General features: G+C 51.1%; 1 protein-coding gene across 1 annotated transcript; it reads right to left on the minus strand.

Moving 5' to 3' along the window:
* Positions 1 to 2,878: 2,878 nt before the first annotated feature.
* Positions 2,879 to 21,662, minus strand: POMGNT2 (protein O-linked mannose N-acetylglucosaminyltransferase 2 (beta 1,4-)). Its single transcript, XM_060109952.1, has 2 exons — positions 21,383 to 21,662; positions 2,879 to 4,810 (listed from the first exon to the last, which is right to left on the minus strand). The coding sequence occupies exon 2, from the start codon at positions 4,703 to 4,705 to the stop codon at positions 2,963 to 2,965; it is 1,743 nt and encodes a 580-aa protein (XP_059965935.1). The 5' UTR covers positions 4,706 to 4,810; positions 21,383 to 21,662; the 3' UTR covers positions 2,879 to 2,962.
* Between the last annotated feature and the right edge of the window lie 656 nt (positions 21,663 to 22,318).

The following is a 22,318-nucleotide window of genomic DNA, read 5'->3' on the forward strand; positions in this document are numbered from 1 at the left end:
TTTCCCTAGGGGTGCATGTGTAGAGGGGGGCTCCAAGCCCAGCTCTGCCCAAGTTCACAGAACTCCAGGGTCAAACGCCAGCCCCCACCTCGGCTACTCTCAGATGAGAATGGCTCCAGTTTGGGGGTAGAGGCCTCTCAAAGTGCTGGTCTTCAGCAGGTGTCTCTTGAGTCCCTACCTTCTGCCTCTGAAAGTCTTTTTTTTCTTACGTATCCTCAAAAATTTTTTTTAATATTTTTGATTTTCAGAGGACTGGACTTGAATGCAGGAGTTTTGGGTTCAGATCTGGGCTTGGCCACAAATGCTTCCGAGCACTAGCTATAATAACCACGGACATTTACTGAGCGATGACTACATGCCAGGCACTGTGATCCTGTTTACATGGATCAAGGCATTTGACCTCACCACCATCGATGGGTAGGTGTGATGATTGCTATACCTATTTCTCAGATGAGGCACAGAGGGGTTAAGTGACTTGCCCAAGGTCACCCAGCTGGTAGGTGGAAGGGCCAGAATCCAAGCCCAGGCAGGAACTGTGCTAGCAAGCCTTAAACCCAGGACCACCACTCAAAGGCGCTCCCACTGCCCTCCCCCCAACTCTGACAGCTCCTCTTCCTCTAATCCCCTTGGGTTCAGAGCTGATGGCGAGGCAGGGCCAGTTCCCTGGAGTGTGAGCAGCAAACTGTGACTCTGGCCAAGCACATTCACATGTGTTTGACTCCCTCCCCACTGCTCTTTGCTTTTTAAAATCTGCTCAGTCTGTGAACTGTGTCCCTTCTGCAAACTTGAAACTTTATGCACTTTTTACCCTTTTCAAAAAACACTCTCCGCCTCAGTGCGTGCTGGGGCTGCTTGCCCCGTGCCTCCCCAGCCGTTCCCTCTGGAATGAGAACGATGTGCCAACGGAAGCAAACAGCAGGGGATGGTGAATCAGAATGTTCCCATCAACCTTAGAGAGGCTGCCCGGCCAGGAGCCGTGATGCATCTGCAGTGTGGGAGTCACAGGGGTCTGCTCAGCTGCAGGTGAATGAATCAGCCTTAAGAAAGGCAGGCTGAGGGGCTCCGTCGAGGCCATCACTGGCCGAACCACGGGCCTGACCCTGTTCCTCGGCACTTCACCCCCAAAGGGCTAGTCCAAGGAAAATGATGGCATTTCCAAGCAGGAGAGGAGGATGATTCATAACCCTCTAGATGCAATTCCAACAACCCCCAAAGCTCTGAAAATCAAAAGCTTTTTCATGTTTGGTGCCAAAGCTCATGTCCCACTCAGCATGAATATGCATACAGTTCACTGTGGACATCCCAGTGTGTTTGGTTATTGGGTGTAATCTCAGACCCTGCTGAGAATATTGCATAATACACGGTATAGGCACCAGATTACCTTCTGAAAATTTCAGAATCTGGAACCACATCTGCCCTCCAGGGTTTAGGTATGGATTCCGGACCCGTAAAGACTAATATATCACACATCCGGCGGTGCTAAAGGTTTACACAGATGACTTCCTGAATGCCTTACAACAATCCCAGGTGTATCATCCTCACCCTACAGATGAATAACTCTCAGCCAGTGACCAAGATATTCATCTAATGCACAGCTTTGCCTCAGGGGCTCCCGATCAGCCTGACACAACTCATATAAACAAACTACAGCCCGAGCTCCCACCTCCCCAAGGCCCCCTTTTCTTCTCTCTGCAGGAGTCAGACCAGCATCACCATCTGCCTGTGAAGAAAAGGCTAAAACTCTTTCTTTCTCCTTCTCTGAGGATGAATTTGATCGTGAGTTAATTTTCTAGCTCTGTTGCCATGGAAGCCGGATAAAGGTTCAATGTCGGGTGTGGTATTCAAATATGCCTCTGATCTGGACTGGAAGGAGCCTGAATTAACTAAACTATCTGGTAGGACACCGGAGCCAAGGCCTCCCTGAGTGCGACAACTCCTATAACCAGGCAGGTTCCTCACGGGACCCTGGGAACTTGACTATGGGCTGTTTAGAAGATAATGGTTCCTATGGGGCTTCTAAGCCAAAGTGGCCCCCACAACTACCAGTGGGGGTGCCATCTCCTTACCCTTGAGCAATCACTCGGGGAAGAGGGTAATAGAATGGCCCCTGGACTGGTGTGAGGACTCCTCCTGTGGAAGAAGTCACTTGATGCAGCCGTGCTGGCTTTCTGAGCGTCTTGTGTTACGTCCTTCTAAGTGAATCCGACGCCGGGTGTGTGTACTATAGTCTTATGTGTCTGAATGTCTAGTGAAGCCTAAGCAGACTCTGGCAGACACCGATCTTCCTCCCCACAGCCCTCTCCCACCTACTTCCAGGCTTTCATCCCACTCAGATGGAAATGGGATACTCATTCCTCATCAGGATGAAATCCAGCCAGCCTGCCTTGCTTCCCAGGCCTCGATGCCTTCCCCTTTGCCACATCTCCTTGGCTGACAATCCGGATGAAAGGGCGTCTAGGTATTGACTACGAGCCCCCCTTCCGACTGTCCAATAAAAGACTTGACCGAGATGTTTATAATCATTTAATCAATGTTCCAAACACGCACTTCATGGGGCTACAGGTGAATTTCATGATGACGGAAGCTGAAGTACCACCCACCCAAAGGACCACAATTACTAGCAGTTACCAGAAACCCAACACCAATCAGAAAGATACCGTAGGAAACAGCATGATCACTTAGCCAAAGAGGTTCTTTGGGATTCTTACTCTCCTCTTCCTCCCCGCTCAAGGACCTTCTCCAGGGTATGGATGCTCAGGATGAGAGAAACGGGTGGGGAGGTCCCATCACACCCGTGCAAAGAGGCGCGCTGAGAACCCCATACCTCCGATGCAACAAGGTGACCCGAGGCACAGGCTTGCTCAATAAATAAATAATTCCCAGAAGCCACCCCTGGGAGCTGGCGGGCCCAGGGACACCAAGCCTGAGCAGCCACCCTCCCGAGGCCTGGCTGGACCGCTCGCTACGTGTTGCACACCAGCACGTCTGCAAAGGGTCCCTGGAGGGTCTTGTTGAAGATGCAGCGGACCCACACCAGGTAGGTTGTGAAGGGCTTGATGTTCTCAGTGAAGGTGTGGTTCTGCAGGGCCAGGATATAAGGCACGTAGGTGTTCTCCCCCTGCTCCTGGAGCCACACCTCGTACTTCACCTCCCTCACCTTCAGGTACTTGAGGTTCCACGGGATCTGCCAGGAGACGGTGAGGCGGGCCTCGGAGGCGCCCTGCACCGACGCCTGACACTGCGCCTCCCGCACCTTGCCGGGGTACAAACTGACCGTCCACTTCTGCTTCCTTGGCCCCGGCCGGCCCTTCACCACGTGCCGTATGGTTTGGATGAGCGACGGGATGTCCACCTTGGTGTCCTGGTAGATTCGGAAGAGCCACTCAGGGTTCCGGCAACAGAGGTGCCGCGGGACCTCCCGGCTTTGCAGGATCCGGGCCTGCTCGGCCCGGTCTAGGTGGGTGATGCCCCCCTGGTCCCAGGGCCGCTCTGGGTGCGTGACCGTGTTTTCTGGCAACGTGTTCCGCCAGGCTACGTACTGGAGGTCCATGCCGGGCAGTGTGGCCAGTGTCTTATAGGGGGTGTAGTGGTCAGGGTTGATGGCGTAGGGAAAGAGCTCCACCACGGCTGCCCCGCGGGGCAGGAAGAGGGCAGTGACCAGCTGGGCCCCGTGCATGCTGACTAGCATGGAGGCATTGCTGACCAGCCGCACCACGTCTGCAAAGGCATGGTCCTCCAGGGACACCGTCACGGTCTTCATCTGAAACTCCTGGGCCAGTGCCAGCAGCAGCTCGGCCTCATTCAGGATGAGTCTGTTCTGGGTGCGGGTGAAGACCAGGAGGTACTCCTCACCCAGGGGGCTGCCTGCGTGGCTCACGTTCAGCTTCTCCGTCAGGAACCTGGCAAACTGCCGGATCTCGTTGCCCGAGACGAGGATGTTGGCCTTCGGGCCCTGGGGCTGGATGAAGCCATACTGGTACCAGGTGGTGATCTTGGAGAGGCCCACGAAGGCATGGGAGAAGCACAGCAGCCGGCCCAGGGCCTTCAGCTGCGCCCGCAGGAGGGGCTGCTTGGGGCTGAGCAGCTTGTAGAGGTCAAAGTGGGCGCCCTCGCCCCAGCCCTCCATGAAGAAGAGCCGGGCCTCGCGGGCCAGGCCAGGGAACTGCCGCAGGGTGTAGAAGAGGGGCAGCAGGTCGTCGTGGAAGACGTGCATGAGGTTGTCAGGGTTGAAGCGGTTGGCGATGAGGGCCACGTCAGGCACGAACACCGGCTTGGGCATGAAGCGCAGGGCGGCGGCCGGCAGCTCCACGAAGTTGAAGTACTGGGTGTTGTGGTCCTCCACGGTGGACAGGTCGAGCAGGGCCGGCTGGAAGCGCCGGGAGCCCAGGCTGGGCAGCATCACGGAGGCGTTGCCGTGGAAGAAGATGAACTCCTCGGCCTCGCTGGAGTAGCAGAGCCACTTGAAGCGGCAGAGGCGGTCGGTGTGCGTGCGGCCGGTGCACACCATGTGCGTGCCACCCTCCGTCAGGATCTGCAGGGCCTTTGAGTAGTCGATCCGCATCGCGGGGGCGGGCTCCGGGGCTCGGCTGCCGAGGGCCAGCTCCTCCTCCAGGGAGGCCGCATGCTCGCGCAGCCTCACGTGCTTCCACAGCACGGCTGCCAGCACCGACACCAGGAGGGCATTGAGCACGGCCGAGAGGTGCATCCTAGCGCCGCAGCGAGGCCCTAGTGAGACGACGGCCCCTGGGAAGCACCTCGGGCCTGGCGGGCTTTACCCATCCCTGCAGGCACCCAGAGGACCAGCAGAGGCCTGCGGGAAGAGAGAAGGAAAAGGAAAAGGTGTCTGCACGGTGTGTCTGGAGTCACCCCGAGCGCCCGCTCTGCGCCAGGCATTGCGCTGGGCTCTGCTACGGCACTGGATCCTTGCGTCGCTCTGCACATTTGAAGATACGGCAGGCTAGACCGTTGTTCAAAAATATTCACTCCCCTCCCTCCCCTGCTGCTTCCATGGGGGAATATACATCCCTGCACCTGGACTTCGGGCTTGGCCACATAACTTGCTCTGGCCAATGAGATGTTAGCAGACAGAACATATCAGAGGCTTAAAAAGTGCTTGTGTGACTATCTTTGCCCTCTTTAAACTTAGGATGTTTCCATGAGAAGAATGTGTTCAGCCTAACTTCCTGGTCCCAGGAGAAGAGATCTGTGTGTGGAGCACAGCTGCTCTAGCCATGCTCAGTCTGGCTCAGCTGGCCCCCAGATTTGTAATTGAGTCCAGCCAAGATCATCAGAACCACCGGTCAAACCCAGCCAAGACCAGGCAACACAGAGACATGTGAGCTGAATAAGTGCTTCTTATTGTAGGTCACTGAAATTCTGGGGCTGTTTGTTATGAAGCACTGCTGCGGCAAAAGATAACCAGCAAAGGTATCTGTGACAAGAGGCCTCAGGGAAAGTCCCCATTAAGGGCCCGACATTCCTGGTACTGCAAGGTGAGGACTTCACCTCACCATGGGCACATACGGGACAGAAGGCCTGTGAGCCCATTTCCCAGGCTGCACACCAGGACCCCGTGTGCCCCTTCTCAGGACACGTGGCACACATGCATGGGGGAGACAGGGAACATCTGCTCTTGCTTAAAGCTCCTGTTTGGAAATCACGCCTGCCGGTTTTTAGATCTCCATGAAAAGATGGGTAGAAACTTGTCCCCTCAGTGTTCCACAGTGTGTCTGAATATCACCACTGACAATGGTTTTGTATATTGAGGCAAAACCTCCAAAGGGTTAAACTTCCTGTCCCACATACACACACCTACAGGGAGCCCTGGCTGAGCTGTGGGCATTTGCTCCCATTTTTTCCATACCACCAGGAAGGGTATCATACCTGCTCTGAGGCCCAGGACTGCTCAAATGATCCAAGAATCTCACTCTCAGCCCTCACAGGAACAGCATGGGTAACACCTGACACCAGCCATGGGGTGAGAGCATAGGGCAGGGGCAGCTGCCTTCTCAGCTGGCTTTTGACTGAGCCTTCAGTCACCCCTGTTCATGTCTAGGGCAGGGTCTCTATAAGCCCAGAAACCCTGTAGCTGAGAAATCTGTTTAGGCATCAGTCAGCGTTTCTCAGTCTTTTCAAACCCATGCACCCACTAATAATACAGAGAAACTCTTTCATGCCTCAAACTGACCTGTAAAGTCCAGCATCCCCTTCCCCCAAGAATCTCTCACACACAAGACTCTCTTCTGCCATATCTGCTCCCCAAGACAACAGGATTTCATCAACTTCTACTTTCTGAAGTTCGTATTTTATATCTATATCTGTAATATGTAAAATAATATTGCTGCATATTCTTTTCCAAATATATGTGTCCCCATCTGAAATTCTCCACCCAGCCTCACCAGCTAAGAACTACTTTGCTATAAGGTTGAACCACGTTAAATTGCTGATGGTGGACAATTTCTGACCAGTGTCCTACGGTCCTGCCATGGAAACCAACTATCCTTACCACCTCTGTGGTACAGACAGTACCAAGGCGGCTCAAGAGAGAAAACCTGGTGTACCCAAATAGGGGAGAAGAGACAGATCTCCCTTACAGAATTCCAGTTAATAAATGTAGAAGCAATGATGGAAAAAGAAAATCACCATTTGGCAAACATCACAGCAATAATTGTTTCAGGCAAGATCCACTGATGGATGCTAAAATTAGTGGGTGAAAGTATGATGAGAAACAGGAAATTTGCATAGTCTCCAAGTATCTCCCTATGAGATACATATTAATGACAAAGGTAAAAATAGAAATTTTACAGGAGAGAAGCTTGGCAGACATCCCCTGAACCAAATAATCAACATTACCATCACCAGTAATAATATACTGACATCGTGTACCCCTTGATATGATGTGCTGAGAAGGGTACCTCATTGCTGGAGCCTTCTTGCCCAAACTACATAACCGTGATCTATATTTCTAAATGGGGAAAACTTGGTTCTAGTTCCAGTTCTAGCTCTGAATATGGTCTATACATTAGTTAAGAAAGAAAACATTAAACCCAAATTGAAGGATATTCTACAAAATACCTGACCAGGACTCTTCAAGAGTTAAAGTCATAAAAGCCAAGGGAAGACTGAGGAGGTCCCAGATTGGACGAGAGTAAGGAGACAAGACAACGAAATGCAATGTGGACTCCTGGGCCAGAAAAAGGACATTAGTAGGACAATGGCAGAATCTGAATAAGGTTCATGGTACAGTATCAAGCCTGTGTTAATTTCCTGGTTTTGATACTTATACTGTGGTCGTGTAAGATGTTAACATTAGGGGAAGCTGAGTGAAGCGTTTTTTGTAACTTTGATGTAAGTCTCAAATTATTTCAAAATAAAAAGTTATTAAAAAAATTAGATAACTTAAGAAACAAGAGGACATAAGTATTTATAGGTAAAATAACACGTATGTGGTTTGTTCTGAAATACTCCAGCAACAAAGGCATGGAGAGAGATGGAATAAGACAGTAGGATATTGGTAGTTGAAGATGATGATGGGGTCTTTTTTTGATCCCTTTTGAGTTTGTTTGACATTTTGCATATGAAAAAGTTAAAAAGGAAACAAAGGATCAAATAGATCACTATTACAAAATGACAGAATACTGGATAGTGGATGAGTAATAAATTAATGCTCAGAAAAAATAATAAAATAAAATAAAGCTTTCCCTGGAGAGATGGGAGGCAGATGGGTGTGGCATGAGCTGATGCATGTTTTGCTCTGACCATAGACAAGAACGGCTTCCCACAGCAGCTAAAGCTAAAACACACACCCGGGGAACATCAGAAAGCAAGACCCCCAGGAAATGAGGAAAGACCCACCTCCAACCTGAGCAGGCATCTGGGCCCCCAGGTACTCACTGCCTCTCTAGTGAGCATTCTGCTACCTGCCCCTCGCCCAGGTGTCCTTGTGGTGAAAGGCAGGCTTGGCAGCAGGTGGGGAGGTGGAGCAGGGGCCACAGGCAGGCAGGAGGACTGGGGGGATGTGTGTGCAGCAGCCAATCCCAGTTAAGTCACTGAGCTTGGGGGCCTTGGGGCAAAGCTTATGGGAACCAGGGAACACCTCGAGCGGGGCCAAAAGGCAACTAGGCAGAGACCAGCCTTAGGGCCTGAGGAATGGGAAGGACGGCTTCTAATCAGATGGTAAGTCCTCCACCCACCCCCAGGCCCTGCCGGAATGGTGCTGACAGAAGGCAGGACAAATACAGACTCACCCACGTGGACCTCCCATGGACGCTTCAGGCTTTCCAGTTACCCTTCCAAGAGGGAAAATGGGAGAAAAGGTTTGCTGGGGATGGACAGAAGATTTCCCTAGAAATAAAGCATGGTGGTTAAAGCATGGGGCCCTGAGGTCAGATTGCCTGGGTTTCTAACTTTACCACTTGCGGGCCAAGTGGGCTGCACCAACATCTGATGGCAACGGTCACGTAAATCCCCCAATCCCATCCTCCCCACCTGAGACGGCCCAGAGGCGTGTTCTACACTGGCTCCCAGAACTCCTAACAGATTAAGTGGATTACACAGTCGCCCGCAGTGGGAACTCGCCTTCTCCCCCACCCTGTCTCATTTCCCCACTGCCCTGTTCATGTGTATTGCGATCAAGTGCAAATAATCTACTTGCACTTGAATCCTTGTCTCAGAATCTGCTTCTGGGGGAATGTTAATTAACACAGATATTACTGTATTTTGCCCCTGAGGAGACAGATGGAAAGCTGCCCTTGTACTCTCCCCTGCTGTGAAATAGCCAAAGTGTGGTAGTGAGAAAGCCAACAAGAACTCAGGCAATCACTGCTTATTATAAAGTCCTTCCAGCCTGTTCCCCACGGTCCCCCCTCTGTGTTTGTCCACCCCCCCCCACCCCCAATTGCACCGTAGCAGCCTGCAGATGCCAGAAGAACAGAAGGATCAGGCAAAATCCTCAGAAGTGTTTTCAAAAGATAACAGATGGAGACAAATAGTACATTCTAAAGAAGCCAAGATTCTCCTAAGTCCTGTCTGCTGGCGGAGGAGATACAACTTCTCTGGACCAGGTACCAGGCTGCTGGAAGAGGAGGGCAGTGTCCCTGCTACCTTCCCCAGTGGAGTCTCCTTACGGAGGCAGATTAAGAGCAACACTGGCCATGGGCAAGGAGGCAAATAAAAGGGGCCAACTCAATGGCCTTGGAGACACCTTCTCTGCTTGTGGTGCCGAGGGCTGACTACAGAACTGTGTTCTTTGGAAATAAACTTGTTACATGGAAAAGACAGCCCCTCTTGGACTTCTAAGGTGCTGCATCAATAGCTTGGATGGTGTTGTCTTCGGCACACCTACTCCCTGGCCTGGGGGTCCCAGGAGGGGAGGAGCCTGTCACTTATTATGAGCAGACCACTCATGTCTCAAGTTACCTGTCAAGCCACTCTGTCCCAAAGCCTGGTCTGGAGCAGCAGACCCTCTCCCAGGAGAGGTAAGCGGCAGGGAGACCAGGTGGAGGACGGCCATGCTAAGACAGAACAAGGCCTCAAGGCTTACGAAGGGCACGTGCCCAGAGCACCTGTCTTCCAGCAAGGAGGCAAGCTCTGAACAGACCCCCAACCCCTCCTGAGGCCTGGTTCTGTGGCACACGGTGGAAAGCTGTGCCCTTGAGTCGTCCATGACATAGGTCCTGAGATTCCCTCCTTCGGTCTCTTGACAACAGGCTCGGTTAGAGGCGGGCAGGCAGGGCACTGACCTTACGTAACTCCCACTATGGCACAGCCAGCAGCCAAGCAGGATGGACGCCAGCCACGGCGCTCCTGCCCCCCAGGGGGCAGCACCCTGTGACTCACCCAAAGGAAGATACGTCCGTATCTCCATCCATTTCTATCTATATCTATTCATGAACCTGAGTCCAAAGACTTAGGAGAACATGCGGAAAACGGGAGTGAGGCTCTGCATCAGCCTACGTTAGAGTAGGGTATGAGCAAGAGATACAAACATTAAAAAAGAAAAAAAAGACGCCCCCGTCCTCAAGGTTCTCCCTGTGGCAGAGGAGACAAGAGGCTGCTGTGAACACCTGACATGGCGCAGCTGTCACAGAGGCAGGGAACACGTTCTCGGGAGCGCTAACGGAGGAAGCATCTTCACTGCTGGGGGTGAGGCCGGGCCCCCACTGCTAGACGCACTCCTCCTGCCCCACGGATGTCAGAGAGGCCCTCAGTACAGGCGACAAGCTTTCCTTGTCCAGTGAGACCAGCCTAACCCGCCTCCTGATCACGTCCTGGGTCATCCTGATGAGACACTCATTTGGCCTTTGCTTAAAAATCTGTTTCCCACTGGTCTCACCCAAAAGGCTCCCTAGAGGAAGAACGTCGTCAGGTGGATGAGAGAAGAGTCTGCTTAGGAAGCTGGGAACCCTGGCAGCTTTCCCACACCACGGAAGTGCATTCAGTCTGGGCGAGGGCAGGGGTGAGGACACACACAAGACGGCAGAGGAGAGTTCAAGCCTCCTTCCTAACGGTGGTGGTCAAGAATTCTTCCCAGGCTCTTGTTCACGCTCACCTTCTTTCAGACTACATGTGAGCTGGCTTTATGATCTTGGCATGTCCGTCCCTCCACCACCTTAAGTCTCAATGGCCTCATCTGTACAATGGGAAGAATAACCTCCTCGGGGTGTTGTAAGAATAAGTGAGCTAAAGCATGTAGAGTATCTAAACAGGCCTCAAAGCACATCAGCTGTCATAATTATATTTCCATTAGGGCTCCTAAAATTAACAGTGAACGAAAATAGGTACCAAACTGTATAGCCTCAGACCAATTCCCAAAAGAGCTGAAGCCCCGACTGCTTTGGGGAGCACCTTCATAATCTCCCAGCTTTGCTCCGTCTTCCTAATGACTTGTTTCCTTTCTCTGTGAAGATGGCCCCATAAATTTAGAAGACACTTCTGCCTGGTCTGAGCAGCCAGTTTTCAGTACAAAATTAACATGCAGAACCCCTGTCACCCTCAACATTTTATGCTGGCAGGGTACTTAGAAATTATTTATGCATTTCCTCATTTAATTGGAAAACCAACATCTAAGCAGCTACCAAAGCACCCGTAACATTTTCCCCATCGCACAGATCAGGACACAGAGGTGAGGAGAAGCTAAATAATGTGTCCCAAGGCCCTCGGCTTGCATGGAACGGCGTCAGGATTTGAACACAGAGCGCGTAAGCACTGTCTACGCTAACAGCCCAGGCACCCCTGGGACCTCATCTTCTCTGCATTCAGGGCATGGAGGTCCCGGGGACTCAAATGTCACCACGTTTGTCATTCTCTGCTTCCTCTACCTCGGGCTCCACATTTAGGACCCAATGGATATGGGGCACAGAGAGCTTACTGGCTCAGCCAGGACAAAGAATGACAGAGCAAGAAGGTTTTTCAATGGCGTATATATATATATATATATATATTTTTTTTTTTTTTTTTTTTTTTTTTTTTTTGCGGTACGCGGGCCTCTCACTGTTGTGGCCTCTCCCGTTGTGGAGCACAGGCTCCAGATGCGCAGCCTCAGCGGCCATGGCTCACGGGCCCAGCCGCTCCGTGGCATGTGGGATCTTCCCGGACTGGGCCATGTACCTGTGTCCCCTGCATCGGCAGGCGGACTCTCAACCACTGCGCCACCAGGGAAGCCCTCAATGGTATCTTTTCAGTGTTATTTTCATCAGAAATGTACTCTACTTAAGTTTGGTAGATATAAGATGTTTATCTAGTTATTGTTTCTTTAATTTTGCTGACAAGTCAATAAATAGAAGAATGGGTTCAAGCTAAAAAAAAAAAACAAGAATATTTTTCAAAAGAAAGGGGAAAAAAGAAATAAGGCATTAAAAACATGCTTAAAACAGCCCTCTAGAAACCGACGCAGATAGAGGATGCTGCCAATTCACCCTCCAAAAACTGCTTTACTCAGCTCCTAGACCAGATACCTACTATCAGATTCCCACAGACGGCAAATCCTCCTTTCCAGGACCCCATGTATTCCAGGAAGCACCGGAGGAAGGTGCTGATGATGCTGCCACACCTGCAGACACAGTAAGAGCCGGGCAGTAGGAGGAGCCACCACTGTGGAGGCTCCCATCCCAGGCTGCTCATCCAGCACTGGGTGCAGGCTCCCCTCCTGGGGCGCCCTGCCCGGCTCCAGACACAGGCACAGAAAAGCCATTCACAAGGGCCCTGGCATCTGATAAGGAGTAAAAGCCCCAGGAATTCTAGGCCTAGAGCGGGGGGTACAGACTCATATGCTTACTAAGGCCAAGAGCCAATGGGGAAAGTGAAGCCAGGAGCGAGCAGTGTGACCCAGAGACCAAACGCCAAGGTTAAAGTTCAGGCTGATGAGGGCCTGGCAGGAAAGTGACCCGGTGGTACCTACTAGTATTAGTCTGCTCCGGCTGCCATAACCAAGTACTACAGACTGGGTGACTTAAGCAAGAGAAATTTATTTTCTCACAGTAGTGGAGGCTAGAAGTCCCACTTCAAAGTGTCGATAGGTTTGGTTTCTCCTGAGGCCTCTCTCCATGGCTTGCAGACGGCCACCTTCTCACTGTGTGCTCACATGACCTCTTTGTGTGTGCTGGAGGGAAAGAGATCTCTAGTCTCTCTGCTTCTTGTTATTAGGACACCAGTCCTATTGGATTAGGGCCCCACCCTTATGACCTCACTTAACTTTAGTTACCTCCTTAAAGGTCCTTTCTCTAAATATAGTCACATTGGGGTTTAGGACTTCCACCATGAATTCGCAAGGACACAGTTCAGTCTGTAACACTACCCTTCTGGTTTTTCCAGAGAAACCAGAAATCCATTTAAAATGTGAAATGTCCTAATCTGTCATTTCTGGCAACTATTCAACTTGAGTGAAGATGACAGGTAGGCCCAAGGGCTGGGGCTGCTGGCCTTATTGTTGCTGGTACAATGGGACCAAGGATGTAAGCTCTGGTCTAAAGTGAAGCCCCCTCCTGCTGGCCTCGCCAGCTGCACTGGGTTCCCAACTACCAGGACCAGCCGCTGTTCACCGGCCACTTCCCCAGGAGCAGGGCTGTGGGGATGGGGGGAGCTGGGACTGCCAGCACCTGCCAGACCCAGGCTCAGAAGACCAGCAGTGCCCACGGCAAGATGTGCGGTGGCAACAGTGCCTGCAGAAGGTTTTATATTAATAGTATAACAATCTTACTTTTAAGGGTTGTTCATACTCCCGACTGAAAACCATAGAATTCTTATTTTGTTATTTATTGAAAAAAAAATGCTTTTATCCCAAATGCAGCCTGAATTACTAGTGCTGAATTATGGAAGCTTTCTGTCCTGCACTGATGTGTCTCACACGTTGTGAGTTAGGAAAAGCAAACAAGTTCTAATAACTCAAACACCCTCAGAATGATCTCTCCCCCTGCGCCCTCCCCCTCCTATTTATTGTTACCAGAAGCAGTGTGTAGAACTGGCACTCCTAACAGCATGCTTCTATGGGCTCCAAAGTTAGATCTCCATCCAATGCTATTGACAAACCTGAAGAAACACTGACAAGACATCAGGTTTTCTACCAAAAGCATTTACCCTTTGGCAAAATGTTGGCAGCCTCTGAGTACTCCTTGTAAAACCTAACATTTAATTGACCAGGCATATTTAACATTCAGTTCAGAGTTCACACGCTTAGACTAAAAAGTTAATTTAACATGGATAATAACTCCTTGCTTTAGTATAACAGGCAAAGCAAGGCAAAGCTGCAGACATTAATCCTGGGTCAAGCTAAAGATAGTGACTCTGCTTCCTTATCAATTAAAGAGGATGGAACTCCTTGGGCGTGGGGGCCAGAGGAGCAAGGGTTCCAGTCCGTGTGACTCTGGTACGATACGCGGTGGCCGGCTTCGCTGAGGACAGCCAGGGCTCACGGCGCTCAGCACTGGCAGGACAGCTGAACAGACGGAGGGGAGCCCAGCCTACCACCGACGCGGAAACCCTCGCTCACACAGCCTGCTGTCTCACCGCCTGGCTTTTGCTTGGCACCCATGGGTCACTCGCAAGTTAGAGCGGCCTGTGTTGGCCCTTTCTGGCAAAACAGAAAAGCAATACTACACACCAATGTGGTCACAAACAGGGATGCAACAGAGAACAGAATCGTGGGAGTCTCTGCTGTGACGCTCCCCCAGGTGACACAGAACACGCCTGCATCAGGTTTTCTACTGAAACTGCAAATGCAAATAAAAACAATTCTTACAGGAAATGCACAGTCCCCAAGGTGTACACAGATCCATTTGGGCCCTCAGGTCCAATGTAAGAAGACTGAATTCATCAAGGGGGTCAGAAGGCCACTCACTACAAGAGGCACAAAACATTCACAAAGAAGAACGAAGAAGTGTGCCAGACAGGAAATGGCGCTGGTGGGGCCTGAGGCCACTCAGGGTGAGGGAGTTCTGAGCAAGGTTTTGGAGGTGTTTTGGTGGTCTGGGGGCTAAGATGAGTATCCCTGTTAGGTGTCCACACATCCCTGCTGACAGTGACTGCTACAAACCTCCAGCCACAGCAGACATCACTGTGCCCAGTTCTCACATCTGCCCACCAAGAAAGTCATGAGGCCACCAAGGTAGAGGCTCCTCTCCCATCCCAGGGCAGTGATGGCCAGGCCCGAAGTCATGCACAGCTGAAAGGGCACTCTCTTTATAAGACAGTGGGGCGCTCAGGCTTCAGGGCAAGTGTGGCCAGTGCCCGGAGAAGGCAGGGCGTGAAGCTGCCAGGAGACCTGTGTTTCACCAGCGGAGCCCCTTGGGCTCAGGTGACCACTGGTGAAACCCTCTGCGGGGGGAAGCCATGCGGTGTCCAGGTCACAGCAGTCCCTGCCAAAAACCCAGGGAGTCTGGAGCCCAGCATTAGTGAGTGGAGGGAGGTGACAGGCCTCGGCTTGGGTTTTCCTTTGGCCTCATCACCAAGGTGTCACCCTCAACTCCTCCCTTTCATCACCACCATCACCACCACCAACTCCACCACCTCCTTCATCATCATATCAGAGCCAACATCCACTGGCCAGTCACTAGGTGCCAGGTTCTCCAATTTACATGATGATCATCATGTTATAGATGGTAGAACCAAAGGTCAAAGAGGTTAGAAACCTGCCCAAGGTCACCCAGGAAGCAGCACTGAGACTCTAATAACGCAGTCAGGGTGGCTACAGGGTCTGTCATCTCTGTTATCTGTTTTCCTTTTATCTGGAAAGAATCCCAGACTTAAAGTTGTAGGTATAATACAAAGAGCTCTCCTACATCCTCACCCAGATCCAACAACTGCTAATTTGACACATTCGTTTTACCATTCTCTCTTTCTCTTTTTCTGAACTGTTTAAAAATAAGCCGGAGGGACTTCCCTGGTAGCGCAGTGGTTGAGAATCCGCCTGCCAATGCAGGGGACACGGGTTCGAGCCCTGGTCCGAGAAGATCCTACATGCTGCGGAGCAACTAAGCCCATGCGCCACAACTACTGAGCCTGTGCTCTAGAGCCCGTGAGCCACAACTACTGAAGCCCACGTGCCTAGAGCCCGTGCTCCCAGCAAGAGGAGCCACCACAATGAGAAGCCTGCGCACTGCAACGAAGAGTAGCCCCCGCTCGCCACAACTAGAGAAAAACCCGTGCGCAGCAACAAAGACCCAATGCAGCCAAAAAATTTAAAAACTGACCTGAAGATGTCTTGCCCCTTTAACCCCTAACACTTCAGCATCTATTTCCTAAGAATGAGAACATTCTCTCATATCACGCAAAATCGGGAAATTAATATTGATATGATACTGTTATGAATCCGTGGTCTCTATTCTGTGGTGCAGAATCCAAACCAGGATGAAGCCTGGCGGCCAGGTGGCATGTCTCTCTAGTCTCCCCTATCTGGGGCAGCTTCTGAGTCTTTCCTTCCCTTTTATGACCTTGACAATTTTTAATAGAGTCAGATATTTTCTAGTATGTCCCTCAGTTTGGGCTTATCTGGTGTTTCCTCATGATTAGACTGAGGATATGACCTCTGTCAGGAATCAGAGTCTACGTGCTTAATTGTTAATATGAAACTATTCCATGTGAGTCCTTCTGGGAAACGTCCAGTGGGGCAGCCAGGATCAGGAAGGATCCAGAAACCCCATCCTGTGTAGGATGCTCAAAGGAGTAGGGCCCCTTCCTTGCGGAAGAGAAGCCCCTGGATCCTGGGCATTCTTCAAACACCTGAGGGGCTGTGCAGCAAGGGTGAGGCTGCTCCAGAGCGGGGGCCGCACCCCTTTCTAACGGAGTGGACACATGTGCATGATGGTGACATGTGCAACCCAGGCCCCAGGCTGAAGGGCGGACTTCAGGTACCTGTAATTCCCAGCAGCTGGCTGCCACTCTGCACCTAGCACGTTGGTGTGGGCCGCTCCAGGGCACTAAAGTAAGGCCTGCAGGGGCAGTCACAGGGAGGGGACTCCAGCGTGGGAGGCAGGAAGAGGCTTCTCTAAGGGTTAGAGGTGTTCTAACATTGAGGGATCGGCTACTTCGTACGCCAGTGAGCCTCTCCCTTGCTGGGCAGTGGTCCAGTAAACCGAGGTCAACCTGTGAGGTTGGTGGGGGCTGGACATGGGGTCCCCCAAAGCAGTATCAGCATCACCTGGGATACGAGAAATGCAGAATCTGGGGCCCCCTCCAGACCTGCTGAACCAGAATCTCTGAAGGGTGATTCAGGAACCTGTGTTTTTTTTTTAAAAAGCTTCCAGGTGATTCTAGTGTGCACTCAATTTTAAGAAGGACCCCTCTGAGATTTTTCTAACACTCCACAATTCTGCAATTCCCTGCTTCTAAATACCCAGCAGGGCATTTCTGTCCAACCCAGGGTAAACAACCAAGAACAAGCCTCCCCTTCAATAAAGGCTAGTAAATCCTGTTCCCAGCTTCTGCTAAGACAATGCATAAGCCTATGTTTTGGGGCACACGAAGAAGGCTGCCATACTCTAAGTCCCTTTTGAGAAAAGGTTCCCCAACTGACACCTTCCCACACAAGCTGCATCACTTATAATGCTGAAGTGGCAAAAAACCAGCCCAGGTCTCTAGGCCACAGCTAAATGGATGCGTGGAGCCTGGGTCTAAAGCAGCCACTGGTGGGAGACCCTGAAGAGGTCAGATCCAGTGGTGGCGCTTGTATCAGATGTGCACACCCACAGGCCCGCAGACAGAAGGTAGGTCTCCTGAGAAGTGAACTCCTGAGCAGAGCAAGGCCGGACTGCTTCTCTGGCTCCTCACAGCGGCCACTGTACATCCCTCTGGGAAGCCCTGGGACCCAGTATAATGGTGGTAACCCCTGAAGCTCCCCAGGATGTGCCATGATTCCTGTCACAAACCCCCCACTACTGAAGGACCCTGTGATGTGTCTCGTCACTGGGTGTGTCTAAAACAACCGGACCCAAGGGTCTGTACTGGGGACAACAGTAATAGTGACAGCACAGCAGACCAGGTCCCCAACCCCTCCCTGAAGCCTGGCCCAGGGCTGAGTACCCACTGCCCAGCCAGGAAGGGGCCCTCTGTTAAGCTTTTAAAAGTGGAGAAAGGAAACAACTCTTAGCATTAAGACTGTACTGATGGTCATCACCACTGGCAGAGTGAAAGGTGTGATTCCCTGATACACCCTGGGCCCTGAGTATGTACCCAGGGGAGCCAGACAACATGGAAGGATCGATAGCTCTTCTGAACACGTCAGGAAAAGAGGATGCTGGCCTCTGGGCAGGGGGTGGATGTTAATGCTACCACCATCTTACTTTACCAAGCACCTACTATATGCCATGCACTGTTTTAAGCCCTTTCTCTGACCCTTTTCACTTAAGCCTCATAAAAGCCCTCCAATGCAGGTACTCGTATTATCTCCATTTTCTTTTAATATGAAAAACTAAAGCTTCGTGGGGTTAAGTACTTTCCTCTCGGTCCTGCAGCTCAAGCAGGAGCACCAGCATTCAAACCTGTGTCTGACTCCAGGGTCCACAGTGCTTCAGACTCAGAGGTACAATTGGTGATGGAGAAGCAGGGTAGACCTCAGAGCAATGAGCTTTCATCACTCAAGGGCAGAGCAGGTGTGGATGCTCTGGAAATGCAGACCCACAGGCCCTCAACTGTAACTTAGCAACCAAGGCTTCTCTTGTGTAACTACTCCCCCCCACCAACCCCCCGGCCAGGCAGAGAGATTCCCGGCGGTGGCAGGTGGCTCAGGGAGCTGTGGCCATTCTCTCACCCCAAGGAAGGTCTGGAGAGCACAGTAGGGTGATAATTATCCCACCTGCTCCGGTGCTGTGCTGACAGGGTTAATCCACCAATTTAGAATTACCACCACCACTTTTTATAGCTAAAAGAGCCCTTAGAAATTATTGGCTCCAACTCTTTATTTTATAAAAGGTCTTGAGAGGCAGTGGGAACTCTCACAGGCAGCCGAGATGAAAAGAGGAGGGTGCTGGCTCTCCTCACACCCACAGCTCACAGGCGAACCCCTCCCCAAAGCAGACATCGGGCCCAGAAGAAGTACGTGGCTCCAGGACTCTTCCCAGCCCCTAGACAAGATCATTTCTTCTCAAAACCAGGCTTCTGGGTCTCACCCAGATTACACCCTTCCCCAGCCCTGTGGTCCAGTGATGAGAGTCTCTGGGGGCCACAGGGCTCATTTTGGCTGCCTCTTCCTAAGGCTTCACCCTCCAGCCTCGGCTAACCTTAGACCTGGAGAGGAAGCACCCTCAGCCAGGCTGCAGGATCCTGCCTCTTCTCCAAGCGGTCCAAGACCCCCTGCTGTAACACTGGAGGCTGCACCAGGTCACAGGTGGACTTTGAGAACCGTGAAGACCCCAGGCAGCAGAGGAAGGGAATTAAATGGCATCAGTTCTGCAGCTGAGATTCCAGGATATGAGCTCTGGTCCTGACACTTAGCAGCTGCGTAACTGTAGACCGATTCTTCTTTTTACTTTTTTGACACATAAAAAGGTGTACATGATTAATGTATATGACACGATAAGTGTGGAGATAAGTATATACCCATGAAACCATCACCATAATTTATGCCATAACCTATCCATCACCTCAGAAAGTTTCCTCTGCCCTCTTATTTATTATTTTTTTGTGATAAGAACACTTAACATAAGCTCTACCCTCACAGCAAAATTTGAAGTATATAATACAGTATTGTTAACATAGGCTCTATGCTGTACAGTAGATCTCTAGGGCTTGGTCATCTTGTCTATCTGAAACTTTACACTCTTTGACTAATACCTTCCCATTCCCCTCCCCCCAATTTGTGGCAACCACCATTCCACACTCTGCTTCCATGAGTCTGACTATTTTAAATTTATCCTTTAAGTGATATCATGTAGTATTTGCCCTGTGTCTGCCTGGGCCAATTCTTAACCCCTGCAAACCTCCATTTCCTGGTCTGAAAAAAGACACAATTATACCTACTTCACGGGGTGGTTTTGTGAATTCAAAGAGACAACTCAGGCAAAGCACAGTGCCTGACAATTATTTTTATAGAATTATTATTAATCATAATAATGCTATAACTCCCATTCACTGGCCCTTACTCTAGGCCAGGAAAAATGCTAAGTGCTTGACATGAATTATCTCATTTGTTCCCTCTTACAAATCTAAAACAGGTGTTACCAATTTCATTCCACGTTTGAGGAAGTATGCTCAGAATCGTTAAGTGAATTGTCCCATGATGCACAGCTATTAAGTGGTGAGGCTGGGATCTGAACCCAAGTTTGACTTCAAAGCCTACGATGACATTTGTGGTCTCTGCCTTTCGTGCTCATGATCTTACCCAATTAAAAAACCTATCAGGTGATAAGCAGGTCCTGGGGGAGAGTATCCACTGACAACCGAGAGTAACGAGGACCCTTGGGGATTGGCGCATTTGGTAATTAATTTTCTGGTTAGCTCAATATTCACTAGAAGCCTGTGTTTATTGCTAAATATTTTCTAAAGCAAGGCTCAGAGGCAAGAACTTGCCAACCAGAAAGTCAGTCTGAAAGACACTCTGACACCTGCCACATCAAGACCACCAGAATGCTCACATGCCACAGTGTGGGGGGCCACACTCACCGTCACCAGCACCCCATCCTCCCCTTTGCTGAGGATCTCCACTCTGCTGCTCCTCGCCACCAACCCCACCCCACCCAGGGGCCCAAGACTCAGGAACTGATGTGCTGTCCATCCCCAGGGAAGAGGGGACCTGTGCTCTTTCCTGGCTCTGCCACCCAGTGGGACTCATTTCTCATATTTGTACTGTGAAAGGATGAGCTGAAGATCTCCAAGATCCATGAGAGTCAGAGGGAGCAGCTAGTTCCAGTGAGACGGACCTGGGTTCCAATCTCACCTCTAACATCTTCTGTTGTTAGCAACCATAAGTGCTAACATTTGCTGCACATTCACTGTACACCAGACACTGGGCTTCGGATTTGTGCAGCATGATTTCATTTAATCCTCACAGTAACCCTGTGATGAAGGTACTTTTATCTCCATAAAAGAAACAGAGGCTCAGAGAGGATAAGTGACTTGCTCAGGGGCACACAGTTAGTAAATGAGGGCCAGGATTTGAAGGCCCAGCACATGTAACAGTAAACATTTGGTGAATGAACCCTGTTCTGTCTGTGCTCTTAGCCACCAAGTCCTATCAAGTTCACCCCATAACCGATTCCATTCCCTTCTCCCTTCCCCCCAAAGTAGGTTCTGAGGCTTGGTTGTCATAAAGTAAGCCAACCCTAGCCATCCATCACCAGGTGCAGGACTCTGGCCTGAAGACCCTAGACCTTAGCAGAGGATTCCCATCAGTGACCGCGAGACGGGTTCCTACACACATGATAGGGCCGGGAGTCCATCGGGTCCCTCCTTCAGAGGCTACCCCAGCACTGTCAAGCAGGCCGTGGCAGGCTCTCATCACTAGACACACAGTAGGCACCCTATGGAGCCCCAAGGAGCCCAGGGATCCGTTGTGGTTTGCCCAGGTACTGCCTCCAAAGGGAGCTCAGGAGGCCCCAGCCCCCTCGGTGCACCTTGCCTGGCTCCCCGCCACCCGCGCCTCATGCGCACCATCTCTCCAGCAAAAGGGCGTGGGCACCCGCTGCCAGTGCCAGTCCCAAGCTAAGGGCTTCAGCTGACACGCCAGGGCCCGCAGCATCTGGAACCCGAGGGTCCACCTCCCCTCACCCTCGCCTACCTCCCGCACCTCCTTCAGCCCCATCACACGTCACTCCTCCGATCTGCAAATTCCCCTCGGCTCCTCTCCACCCCAGCGCTCCGGTCGTTCCCACCCGAGGAACGTCAGGGGGCCGCTCCCTCAACTCCAAACCCAGCCGGGTGGCGGAACCCTCGTCCGCCGCGAGGGCGCGCATCTCACCTGCACCCCGCAGCCGGGCTCCGCGAGGCTGAAGCTTCCAGGCCGGCCCTCCGAGGAGCTGGCTTTGGCCGAACCCGCCCCCGCCGCCCGCTCTGAGCCGTGGAGGTCCAGGCAGGGGGTGCAGGCTCCGCCGCGCCGTCTGGTCAGCCGCCGCGGGGCTCGCAGGTGGCCTCCGTGCGCCTGCCCAGCTGGCGAGTCCGCGCGTCACCTGTGCACGTGCGCAGGCTCTTGAGTTCAGCCTCCTGAGCCCGAGGCCGGACCCACCTCCTTGGCTCGCGGAATTCTGGGAAGTGCAGTTTGCGTCCGGTGACAGACCGTTCCTTGAATCCTCAGAATCCTGGGAGTTGTAGTTTGCTCGTCGAGAGGCGGTTTTGCTTGGTGTAAAGTTTATACAATTATGGGAGGCCTGATAATAAACTTAAATGCAAGTTAAACCAACAAGCAGATGTCATTTATCAAATCAAAGTAATTAATACTTTCACATGCTTTTAAAAAATATATAATACTACGGGGGACTTATGTGCAAAAGCACCATTCCTCTCCTCCAATCCCCCAGCCCCACTCTATCCCACCAGGACCGACCTGCTCCTTAAGGGCAACATTCCCAAGTCTTATGGCTGCTGTTCCTTTTGGCATTTACTGCCGACTGCCTATATATATATATATATATATATATATATATATATATATATATACACACACACATATATATCGACATATATATTGATATATATATCTCCTTACTTCTTCAGTTATGAATTTTAGACCTCTTGACTTTTTGCTAGTATAGATGAAAATTTTATTCATTTAGATGTGTACCAACTATGACTACCTGCACCTCCACTGATCTATGAGATAACACTTCTCTGTCTCTCGAATTGGGAAAACCCTGTATTTCATTTATAATTATTTTAAATGATAAGGCCCAAGTGGTGA

This window comes from Mesoplodon densirostris, chromosome 10 (assembly GCF_025265405.1).
Source record: "Mesoplodon densirostris isolate mMesDen1 chromosome 10, mMesDen1 primary haplotype, whole genome shotgun sequence".
In the NCBI taxonomy this organism is placed as follows: Eukaryota; Metazoa; Chordata; class Mammalia; order Artiodactyla; family Ziphiidae; genus Mesoplodon; species Mesoplodon densirostris.

Excerpts from the sequence above, each read along its gene's own strand:
- POMGNT2 (XM_060109952.1), bottom strand. The coding sequence starts at position 4,705 with ATGCACCTCTCGGCCGTGCTCAATGCCCTCCTGGTGTCGGTGCTGGCA.